Here is an 11,917-nt window from a genome sequence, read left to right as displayed (position 1 = left end):
TGTTGGCCAGGCTGGTCTTGAATTCCTGACCTCAGGTGATCCACCCACCTCAGCCTCCCAAAGTGCTGGCATTACAGGTGTGAGCCACTGCGCCTGGCCTGTTTTGGGACTCATCTATTTTATACAGCTGTAGGTAAATTCTGCTGCTATATAATGTCCATTGTATGAATACTTTTACATTCTATTTGGGTGACTTCCTTTACTTAGCCATTACAAAATATGCTGATGTAGGTATTCTAGTATATATTATTTGGAATACAAGTACAAAGTTTATTTTGGTTGTATACCAGGAGTGGAATTGCTGGGTTGTAGGGGAGGCACAGGTTCTACTTTGCTAGGTAACACCAAACTGTTTTTCAGGGACGTTGTATCAATTTTCATTCCAACTGTCAGAAGACGAGTTTCTGTTTTCCTCATTTTGGCCAACATTTAGTATTCTCTAGCTTTTTAGTTTTTACCTATTGGTGAAGAGTCAAGTGATATCACATTTTAGTTTTCGTTTGCATTTTCCTGATTAATGCAGCTGAAGTTTATGTTTACGGGCTCTCAAAATATTTTTGTGGAATCAATCTTGGAGAATTGCTTTCAGCAATTTAAGTCACGTTGTGTTCTTTGGTATTTCTCCTTATAAAGAGCTCCAAAAATACACAGAAAGCAAATGTGTATTACACCTCCACGTACCTTCCAGAACTTATTCTATATATTTATGTACAGGTAGAAATTGAATTTATTTTACAAGTTGCTTGTTTACCTTAATATAGATCATCCTATTTCAGTATGTACAGTCCTTCCTTCCTTCCTTCCTTCCTTCCTTCCTTCCTTCCTTCCTTCCTTCCTTCCTTCCTTCCTTCTTTCCTTTCCTCCCTCCCTCCCTCCCCCCCCACCCTCTCTCTCTCTCTCTTTCTTTCTTTTTTTGTTTTTTGAGACAGGTCTCACCCTGTTGTCCAGGCTGTACTGCAGTGGCATAATCACAGCTCACTGCAGCTGCAACCTCGTGATTCTCCCACCTCAGCCTCCCAAGTGTCTGGGACCACAGGTGCACACCACCATGCCCAGCTAACATTTATATTTTTTGTAGAGACATGGTTTTGCCATGTTGCCCAGGCTAGTCTTGAATTCCTAGGCTCAGGAGATCTGCTTGCCTTGGCCTCCCAAAGTGCTAGGATTAAAGGCATGAGCCACTGCACCTGGCCTACTTCATTCTTCTAACTGTTGTGTAATGTTTCATGGTATGGATGAGCCATAATTTTACCAGTCCACACTTTCTCAATTAAGTAATTTTTAAACAAGTAATATGGATTTATAATATACAAAAGGTCAAAAAGGATATATCCCTCCCACTCTTTTTCCTCAACAAGTTATTGCCTTTGGCCTGGAGGCAGCCAAAATGAGCATTTGTGGTAGAAATTGGCTAGATGCTCACCAGTCCCATCTGTTTCTTCTTCCTGAGCACACAGAAGCCATTTCTCAGTTTCCTAGAGTTATGTTGGAGTCAGATGACTTGGTCTGACCAATACAATATGGGAAGAGGTAACAGATACAGCTGAATCTTGGCCCACTTTGTGGTGTTCTGTCTCTCAACTGACTGGCTGGCTGAAGGCAGAGAATCCAGGAAAGACTCCAAGAAGGCCCCAGAAGATGGTGGTGCCACAAGATGGAGACAGCCAAAATCTTTCATTCTCCTCTTGAAGGAGAGGGACCAGAGACCTCTGCACTGGACTTTATGTGTCTTAGAAAAAAGCTTTTGGGTTAAGCCATCCAGATTTTCAGGTTGTTGCTTCAGCCAGCATCAATTACATTAACACAGAAAATGTCTTACGTGTCCTGAGATGTTCCACATAACATACACAAGCAATTACCAGTCCTCTATCAAAGAACACATAGGCTGTTTCTAAATTTTCTCTCTTACAATAATGCCACAATAAACATCCTAATTAATTGGGTTTTCAGACATATTAAACCTTTAAGACTGTTTGAAATGTTGCAGGCACTTAGAAATCTGCTCCACCCCAGTCAGGTATTTCCCATCTTTTGCTCAGTTTAGCCTGAGCTCATCTAATTGGCATGGTGCCAGCCTGGGAGACTCTGAAGCTCCTTTCTGGCTCAGAATCCAGCTTGATGCTGAGACTGTACTTTCTTCATGGACAGATTTTTGTTCCCTACAATAACATTTATACATAGGCATTTCTGCAGGTCTTGAGTGCCCATCACTTTAGACATTCATTTTCTGGGATTGCCAAGCCGTCAGTTTGTCACCAGGCTCCAGACTCCTAGCTTGTGCATGTCTCCTCTACTCTCACACTTCATCTGTTTAATCAACACCATGCCTGAATGCATGCCTCTGCAGGGTACTATTCTAGGCACAAAGTGAAAAGCACACCTAAGGTTTGGTTGTTATCGCCCTCGCATCACATTAAGTGTGACACGTGATAAGAGATAAGATGGGAGGGAATAAATTCTAGCAGTCTATAATTGGTCCTGGTACTGACATGAAATTGCTAAGAAAATCAGCTCAGGTCAGAGGTATAAGGTTGTATTTTTCTTTATATTCGGGTTTCTCACATAGAGTACACATTAATTTTTAGACTTGAATCACAGGAGCCTAAAAAACTTGAATTGTTACAGCTATAATTCCCCACTTCGAAACATCACTAGTCTTGAAATCAGTCTTTTGTCCTCTATTCTGCAGGCACTAAAAGCAAAGCCCAATGCAAGTAAGTTGCTTAAGGGTAATAAAGTAAGAAGGAGAAGCATGAATATACTTTTGTTCCCCGTTTCTCAGTTCAGACAGTGAGTCTCAACTTTTGGGTTTATGCACAGCAGCAGATGCTGTCTATACTGGGCTCATATCCTTTGGGCCTACTCTGGAGTTTGCTTTTAGAGAGTTCTAATACAAGAAGAGGACTGCCTATGTCTGCATGAGTGCATTCTCCGACCTTAGGAGCATGCTTTTCCAAGCACTGAGCTGGGTAGGGGTGCAGGAGTGTTAACACCCTAAAGAGGAATAGAGTTGGTGGGATAATAGCTCAGCTTCCTTACCTCTTAGTGAGACAATTCTGAAGTATGTTCGATAGTTTCCCAGATGGATCACAGCAGGATTAAGCCTGGTTGCCCACACAGTGACCCCTCATTAACACACCCTTAATGACTATCCTTCCTTTCCTGTCTTACTTCTCCACTCCTTCAAAAGTGGAGTTGCCTCTTGGAGTCACCTTCTAAACAAACTATTTGTACCCAAATCCTGGTCTCAGAGTCTGATGTTAGGGGAACCCAAACTAAGACAAGGGCTCCTTTGAAAATGTAAGGAAAAACAAGGTCCCTCGCCTCAGGAAAATATGCCATACTTACAAGAAACCTAGGTAGGATTTGGTGAAATTCTGATAAAAGGGCCACAGTTCCAGAATCATCCTACCTTTCCTCTTCCCCATACCCTGAAGACTACTGACAGAGCTATATACAAAAAGCAGCAGCATAATATAATAGGAATAAAAGCATTTAATAAAAGTTTCAAAAGTGCCCCAAATCCCCACTGTACCCTGTTTAAAATACAATTGACCCTTGAAAAATGAGGACATTAGGGTTATCGACCACCTACACAGTCAAAAATCCATATATAACTTTGGGTCCTCCAAAACTTAATTACTAATAGCCTACTGTTGATTGGAAGTCTTACTGATAACATAAACTAGATTAACACATATTTTGTAGTTACATGTATTATATATTGTATTCTTACAATAAAGCTACAGAAAAGAAAATTTTAAAAATCTAAGGAAGAGAAAATATATTTACTATTCATTAGGTGGACGTGGATCATCACAAAGGGCTTCTCATTGTTTTCACATTGAGTAGGCTGAGGACAAGGAGGAAAAGGAGTGGCTGGTTGGTCTTGCTGTCTTGGGGTAGCAGAAACAGAAGAAAATCCATGCATTATGACGAGTAGGCCCCATAGTCCAAACCTGTGTTGTTCAAGGGACAACTGTGCTCACCACATGGCTGGCTTCCTAACTATTCTCTGTCACAGTATACTTGCCTTTTCCTACACGATTTGCTTAGTTGCTTACTGTTTTCTACGAGACTGTTCCCTGAAAACAGAAACTGAGTCTGCTTTGGTCACCACTTTATACTCAGTGTTCATGACAATACTCTCTTTCACATGGAAGGTACTCCACAGGCTGAGAATGAGGTTGAGGTTTGGATTCTGACCTCAAAGAACCGCCAATTCCTTGCATATTAAAATCACAGAATCCCAACCTCTATCAGGCTACATGGAGAAAATCAAGGAGACAGGATAAATGAAATGAGCAGATCTGCAGAGCTGGTTCTGACTCAACTAATCCATCAAGCTATGCTTGTGGAGGAGGCAGAACAGAATCCATTGGTGACCCTGCCTGCCAAGAACATGGGCCAATCAACATCTTGAATTTTCACTATTAGATTAGTAGCTCCTTTTCACTGGGGAAGGGGAAGAAAGGAGGAAGGTTGCCAAAATCTCTCCCTGAAGTATATCCTATTATATTTCTATATATCTTTTTTATATTATATATATATATATATAATTTCTTTTTTGAGACGGAGTCTCACATTCTTTTGCTGAGGTTGGAGTGCAGTGGCATGATCTTGGCTCACTACAACCTCTGCCTCCTGGGTTCAAGCGATTCTCCTGCCTCAACCTCCTGAGTAGCTGGGATTACAGGCGCCAGCCACCATGCCTGGCTAATTTTTGTATTTTTAGTAGAGATGGGATTTTACCGTGTTGGCCAGGGTGGTCTTGAACTCCTGACCTCACGATTCACCTGCCTGGGCCTCCCAAAATGCTGGGATTACAGGTTTGAGCCACCATGCCAGGAAGAAAAACAAAAAACAAAAAAAAAACTGAAGTATGTCCATGGGTCATACAGCTCAACAACCCCAAGTTAAGAATTTCTGATTTGTAGACCTTTCTATTGGTACAAACCTTGAAGTTAATACTTACCATCAGATTTAGTTCCTTTCTGATACATCTGATCCCATCCCTCTCCTCCCTGCAAAAAGAAAAAGGCAGACTATACGGTAAAGAAAGTGTCAGTAGTAATGGCTGAAACCACTTACAGCAAGGCCTGTGCTTTGCTTTCTGGAACTGTGGCACCTTTGCTGGGCCTGGACTATTTTATCCTCTAAATGTGGATGTATTGAAATCATGTTAACTTTGCAAGGTCTGGTACAAACGCTTCCTTCTTCATGAAACATTCTCCAATCCTACCAACTAGGTGGAAACCCACCAGTAGCTTCTAGTTGACTGGTTTCATGGTCAGTTGGACCTCCCACAGCAGAGCTCACGCAGAGCTTCCAGTGCTTGGAGGTGTTTTAGAACCAAACTAAGATCTACTTGCCCAGTGCAGTAATGCCAGATTGCCACACAGGTTTTGCTGCAGTAGAAAGGCAGGACTCCTAGCAAGGAGAGGAGAATTGGTGTAGCTCAAGCTTAATACCTAAACTTCCCCAGCCTGACTAATATGGTGAAACCTGCCTCTACCAAAAATACAAAAATTAGCCAGGCGTGGTGGCAGGCGCCTGTAATCCCAGCTACTAGGGAGGCTGAGGCAGGAGAATCGCTTGAACCTGGGAGGCAGAGGTTGCAGTGAGCCCAGATAGTACCACTGCACTCTAGCTTGGGTGACAGACCAAGGTTTCGTCTCAAAAAAAAAAAAGTCTAGGCGCAGTGGCTCACCCTTGTAATCTCAGCACTTTGAGAAGCTGAGGTGGGTGGATCACAAGGTCAGGAGTTCGAGACCAGCCTGGCCAATATGGTGAACCCCCCCCCCCCCCACCGTCTCTACTAAAAATACAAAAATTAGCTGGGCGTGGTGGCACGCGCCTGTAGTCCCAGCTACTGGGAGGCTGAGGCAGGAGGATCACTTGAACAGGGGATGCAGAGGTTGCAGTGAGCCGAGATCATGCCACGGCACTCCAGCCTGTGCTACAGAGCGAGACTCCGTCTCCCACAAAAAAGCAAAACAAAACAAAAAAACACCTGAACTTCCAATGGCTTGCAGGAAAAGAATTTTTTTTTTCTTGGAGACGGAGTCTGGCTCTGTCACCCAGTCTGGAGTGCCGTGGCACGATCAACGTTCACTGCAACTTCCGCTTCCTGGGTTCAAGCCATTCTCCTGCCTCAGCCTCCCAAATAGTCCCGCGCTGCCATGCCCGGCTAATTTTTTGTATTTTTTTAGTAGAGACGGGGTTTCACCATATTGGCCAGGCTGGTCTCGAACTCCTGACCTTGTGATCCACCCCCGCCGCCGGCCCCCCCCCACCCCCCCACCGGCTTCTCAAAGTGCTGAGATTACAGGCGTGAGCCACCGCACCCAGTCTTTTTTTTCTTTTTTTCTTTTAGACGGAGTCTCGGTCTGTCGCAGACTTGAGTGCAGTGGCATGCGGCATGTTCTCGGGTCACTGCAACCTCTGCCTCCCAGGTTCAAGCGATTCTCCTGCCTCAGCCTCCCTAGTAGCTGGGATTACAGGCGCGTACCACCAAGCCTGGCTAATTTTTGTATTTTTAGTAGAGACAGGGTTTCACCATGTTGGTCAGGATGGTCTCGAACTCCTGACCTCAGGTGATCCGCCCGCCTCGGCCTCCCAAAGTTGAGCCACTGCACCCGGCCTAAGGTCTCTTCCTTAATAATTGCCATTGGACTGAAAGGTGTCCAACCTAGAACAGTTTCGCACCTAGCCCTATTCCTGTTAGATGCTCTTTATTTTTTAAAATCCAATTTACTAAGCGTGTTGTCTTCAGCTCGCTAATTTCTCCAACGGCACTACGAAGTCAAACTGAGAAAACTGTTCACTGGGGGTGACAAAAGCCAAGGCTCGTGAGACAACCCCCAAATCCGTGGGTCGATCTCACTTGTTTAATACCCCAAGCCCTGTTCGGGGGGAAAAAACCTTCCGAGGCCCTCAAGGCAAGTGCTTGAGCTGCAGCTCTAAAGCTGCGAATGGACAGAACCCGCCCAATGTAGGAGGGAACCGCGAGAGACAGCGCCACGGCATGTTTTAGAGAGAATGTCCGCCTTGAAAAAAATGTCACCAGGCAAACTTCCAGTTTCACTAAGACCGGTGGCCCAAGGCCTTTTATCCTAGTTGGCAGTGGTCCACACCCCAAGGCCACCCCACCCAGCCGCTCCCTCAGGGCTCCTCCACACCCCTTGGAGCCTTTCGCACGTCTCGAGGGTGTGACGGTTACGCCGTGACGTCACTCCAGAGGAAGTGGTAAGACGAGCGGGGTAATGGGGCTCTTGAAGGGCTGCAGCCCTAACAAGGAGAAGCGCTCTAAGAGCCTGGAGGCGGGACCAACTTATGACTGACGTCTACCTACACCCATTGCTTTTCTGATTCCTTCTCAAACAAACCGATGAATGCGACGACGGAGCCAGCAACGTGCCCCAGGCGCTAGAAGTGGCTCCGCCCCTTCTACTTTGCTGCCCTTTGGTCGCCATGCTTAGTGTGGCTACTGCCTCTGTGCTATTTGAGGCTCTCCTACGGCTTTTCGATGCCTTCGATGAACCTCTACCTAAGTATTTCTTCCCTTTCACCGCCAACTCCCATCTTCTCGGGTTTCTAGCTCGCTTTGTATCCAGCCACACTGGAGATGGCGGCCGGAGGCGAGCCCGAGGTGGGGCGTGACCAGCGCGGTGACGTCAGCGCGCTGCGTGTCGGCAGGTGGAGGGAGAAGGGAAAGTTTGGCCCGTGCGTGGGGCTGGGGTGGAGGGCGGGACAGAGGGGCTGGGCCCAGGCAAAGCTTCTGTCGCTGCTGCTGCGGAGGCCGAGGACAGGACGTGGGCTGGGCCGGGCAGTGCCGGACGCGGAGGAGCAGGAGGCGAGGTCCGCCGGAGCTCTGAGCCCCCGCCGCTCTGCCGCGCGGTGACCCCGCGCCCTGGCGCCGTCCGACCCGTGGCTGTTCCGAGACGATTGGTGGGGGCGCGGCGGCGGCTGTTGGGGGTGGGGAGACGCGCGGCGAGGAGACGAGCGAGGTCAGCGAGTTTGAGGGAGGACCGCGAGCCGCTGCCGCCGTCATGTCCGAGGACTCGAGCGCCCTGCCCTGGTCCATCAACAGGGACGATTACGAGCTGCAGGAGGTGATCGGTGAGAGCAGGCGCCGCGGAGGGGGAAGGCGCGGCGCTGGGCGGCGGGGGACGCGGGAACGTGGGGATCCGCGGAAGCTCGGGGAGCGCAGCCCTCACAGAAATTCGTGGGACGCTTGTGTCGAGCGCGTGTGAGACGGGAAGGGGGTTTTGAGGCGCGCGCCTGTGAGGCGGCGTGGGATGGGGTGGGGCTTGAGGGGGCTCAGGAGAGATTTGTGTACAGCATTCTCCGATGTGTGCACAGGAGCGACCCATGTGTCTTGTAGAGAAAGAAACTGCAGGTGTGGGACAGGCCTTACCGAGGCTGTGTGAGAAATGGGATCTTGAAGTTGTGGGCACAGCCATCGATTTCTGCTTTAGTTTTTTCCTCCCGGTCCGTGCTGGGGCGAGCTGGGGATCCTCCAGGTGAAGCTGCAGGAACCACGCTGAGCAACAGAGACCCAGCTTCTGACTCCTTTCAAGTGACTTTCCAGTCGAGGAGGTAGACATTAAATAAGTAGACAAAAAGAATTAAAAAGGGCCGGGCGTGGTGGCTCACGCCTGTAATCCCAGCACTTTGGGAGACCGAGGCGTGTGGGTCACGAGGTCAGGAGATTGAGACCAGCCTGGCCAATATGGTGAAAGCCTGTCTCTACTAAAAATACAAAAATTAGTTGGATGTGGTGGGGCTCGCCTGTAGTCCCAGCTACCTGGGAGGCTGAGGCAGAAGAATCCTTAAACCCGGGAGGCGGAGGCTGCAGCAAGCCTAGATCGCACCACAGGACTCCAGCCTGAGCGATAGAGCGAGACTCTGTGTGTGGTGGGGGTGGGGGGTGGGGGGGGGGGCGGAATTAAAAAGAAGAGATTTTGCCAAGTGCCATGAAGGAGATAAACAAGATGTTCTGATAGAGAATAACCTGGAGATCTAGTTAGGGTGATTTCAAGGAAAATTCTTTTTCTGAGGCGATGCCATTTCAATTGAGCCCTGAAGGATGAGAAGTGAGGATTAAGAGCCTCAGGAAGATTTTTCCTTACAGAGGGATGAGGAGATGCAGTGGCCTTGAGTAGGGGAAAAGCTCGATATGTTTTAGGACCTGAAGGAAAGTTGGCAAGGATAGAGAGGGAAGGGAGGAGCCAGAGCTTAGGGATCTTCTCAGCCTTGCTACAGATTTTGGAATTTTGTGTATCACTGGAGGCCCTCAAATAGTGCCTTGACGTGATCCGATAAATTGGGCTGGTGTGTGAAAAGATTTGAAGGGGGTCCAGGAATACCAGTCGGCAGAGACCAAAACTTGCACAAACATAGATTGTAATTCTCACAGAAGCCTAGGGATTGGGAGGAGGCTGGGGACTGGGGATGAGGGGAGTATTTGTTGGGCAACAATAACCCAGTGACCTTGGAAATCAAAAGGGGGGTGAGTTTAGCTATACAGGCTCAATCAAACTGACATGAGCAGACACCTGTGTATTGGAGGAAGGAGAATTGTCTACTTTGTCAGCATCCTGCCCTAAAATTAGTTTTGTAACAAAGACTAACTGAAGACTTCTTAGCTGCCTTGGGAGTGTCGGTGTTTATTTCACTGTGGGTTTAAAAAAACTTTGTGAAAAAAAATTTTTTTTACTTCTTGTTTTAAGACAATCTGGGCTTAAAGCAGTATTGGTTTATGTAGGAAAAACAAAAACAAAACAAAACAAAAAAACCTGGACTAAATAAAGATATCACATCTTTGTTTAAGCCACTTCATGGGCCTGTGTGCTTGCTACGTATTTATTCCATCTTTGACGTGTATTCGTTGGTTCTAAAGGCAGCTGGTTCCCGGTCTGAACTGATTGCTTCTGGTTCCGCCAGTCAGTTTCATATTGAAGAAAAGGATTAAATGGAAGATTCCAAAATGATGCCAGAGAAGTAAAGACGAGGTTCCCTATCATCATTTTAAAAGAAGAGTTTTTATTTTTTATTTTTATTTTTTTTCTGGTAGTGTGTCCATCTTTCTAGGATGAAGAGGGTGGTTGTACTCATTCTCAAAGCCTTTGGTGTTAAGATGGCAAAGAATTTCAGAGTTGCAAAGGCGCTAGAGATTTGGTGATTTGTTAATTTGGTGTCCTCAGACCCTTAGGATGTCTGTGAGTGGGCAAAAGGTAGCCTCTCAGTCTTCTGGATAGGGTTAGTGTTCCTCACATTCACAAAGTGGTCCATGGTTTTTAAAAGGTTAGGAACTCCAGTGTGATTTGACCATCTTTCATAGATTTAAAACAGCTTTACTGAGGTATAATTTAATATAAAATTGACCCATTTTAAGTGTAACGTTTAGTGATTTTTAGTAAATTCCCTGTGTTGTACAACTGTCTTCACCATAATCCAGTTTTAGAGTATTTCCAACATCCCCATGAGATCTCTTGTGCTTTCTTACAGTTAATCCCTTTTTCCACCCCCAGCCTTAGGCAACCATAAATCTACTTTTTGTTTCTATAGACTTGCCTTTTTTGGACATTTGTATAAATAGGATCCTATAACATGTGGTCTTTTATGTTTGGTTTCTTTTGCTTAGCATAAACATTTTTTCATTTGAAAACAAATTTGAGATATAATTTGCATACCATAAGATTTACCTGATTAAAATGTACAATTCAATAATCTTTTAGTAAATTTACATAATTGTTCAGTCATCACCACAATCCAATTTTAGAACATTTCCATCATTCCAGAAAGATGCCTCATGTCCATTTGCAGTCACTCCCTGTTCCCACCCCCAGCCCCAGGCAATCACAAATATACTTTCTGTCTCTAAAGATTTGCCCTTTCTGGACATTTCATGTAAATATAATCATGTAATATGTGGTCCTTTGCATTTGGCTTCTTTTACTTCCCATAATGCTTTTTGAGGTTCATCCATCTGCCATGTAGTACATGGTTCCTTTTTACTGGACACCAGTTAATGGGCATTGGATTGTTTCTGCTTTTTGGCTGTTTGGAATAAGGCTGCTTTGAGTATTCGCATCAAGTCGTCCCAAGAATATGTTTCGTTTTCCTTGGATGTATACCCAGGAGTGGAATTGCTGGGTTGTATCACAAATTTAACTGTTTAAGAAACTACCAAACTGTTTTTCAAAGTAACTGTACCGTTTTATGTTCCTACTAGTAATTATAAGAGTTCTCATTTCTCTACATTTGTTGTCTTTTTGCATGTAACCATCCTAGTGGTTATGAAGTGGTATCTCATTGTGGTTTGGATTTGCATTGCCCTAATGACTAATGATGATGAACATCCTTTCATGTGCTTATTTATTAGGCTTTCATAGATCTTCTTTGGTGAAATATCTGTTCAAATCTTTTGTCCAGTTGGACTGCCCATTGGGTTGTTTTCTTTTTTCTTTTCTTTTCTTTTTTTGAGATGGAGTCTTGCTCTGTTGCCCAGGCTGGAGTACAGTGGTGAGATCTCAGCTCACTGCAAACTCTGCCTCTTGGGTTCAAGCAATTCTCCTGTCTCAGCCTCCTGAGTAGCTGGGATTATAGGTGCTCGCCACCATGCCCAGCTAATTTTTGTATTTTTAGTAGCGATGGGGTTTCACCATGTTGGGCAGGCTGATCTCAAACTCCTGACCTCAGGTGATCCACGTGCCTTGGCCACCCAAAGTGCTGGGATTACAGGGGTGAGTCACTGTGCCTGGCTGTTTTTTTTTATTTATTTTGAGTTATAGAAGTGTGGGTATGTGTATTCATTCTGGGTATGTGTCCTTCATCTGATATATGATTTAATTTAAATATTTTCCCATCTGTAGTATTTTTTTTTCTTTTCATTTCCTTTTTTTTTTTTTTT

The 11,917-nt window shown here is 45.6% G+C and overlaps 1 protein-coding gene across 1 annotated transcript in view; it reads left to right on the top strand.

The window, feature by feature from the left end:
• The first annotated feature begins 7,718 nt into the window (after nt 1–7,718).
• OXSR1 (oxidative stress responsive kinase 1) overlaps nt 7,719–11,917 on the top strand; it is a 93,194-nt gene continuing 88,995 nt past the window's right edge. Inside the window, exon 1 of the mRNA XM_026454881.1 lies at nt 7,719–8,121. Within this exon, the coding sequence (XP_026310666.1) occupies nt 8,052–8,121 (70 nt within the window). The 5' untranslated portion in view covers nt 7,719–8,051. The remainder of the gene's footprint in view (nt 8,122–11,917) is intronic.

The sequence above is a fragment of the Piliocolobus tephrosceles genome, chromosome 2 (assembly GCF_002776525.5).
Source record: "Piliocolobus tephrosceles isolate RC106 chromosome 2, ASM277652v3, whole genome shotgun sequence".
In the NCBI taxonomy this organism is placed as follows: domain Eukaryota; kingdom Metazoa; phylum Chordata; class Mammalia; order Primates; family Cercopithecidae; genus Piliocolobus; species Piliocolobus tephrosceles.
Note: the sequence above shows the minus strand (reverse complement) of the source record. Positions and strands in the feature narration are given on the sequence as shown.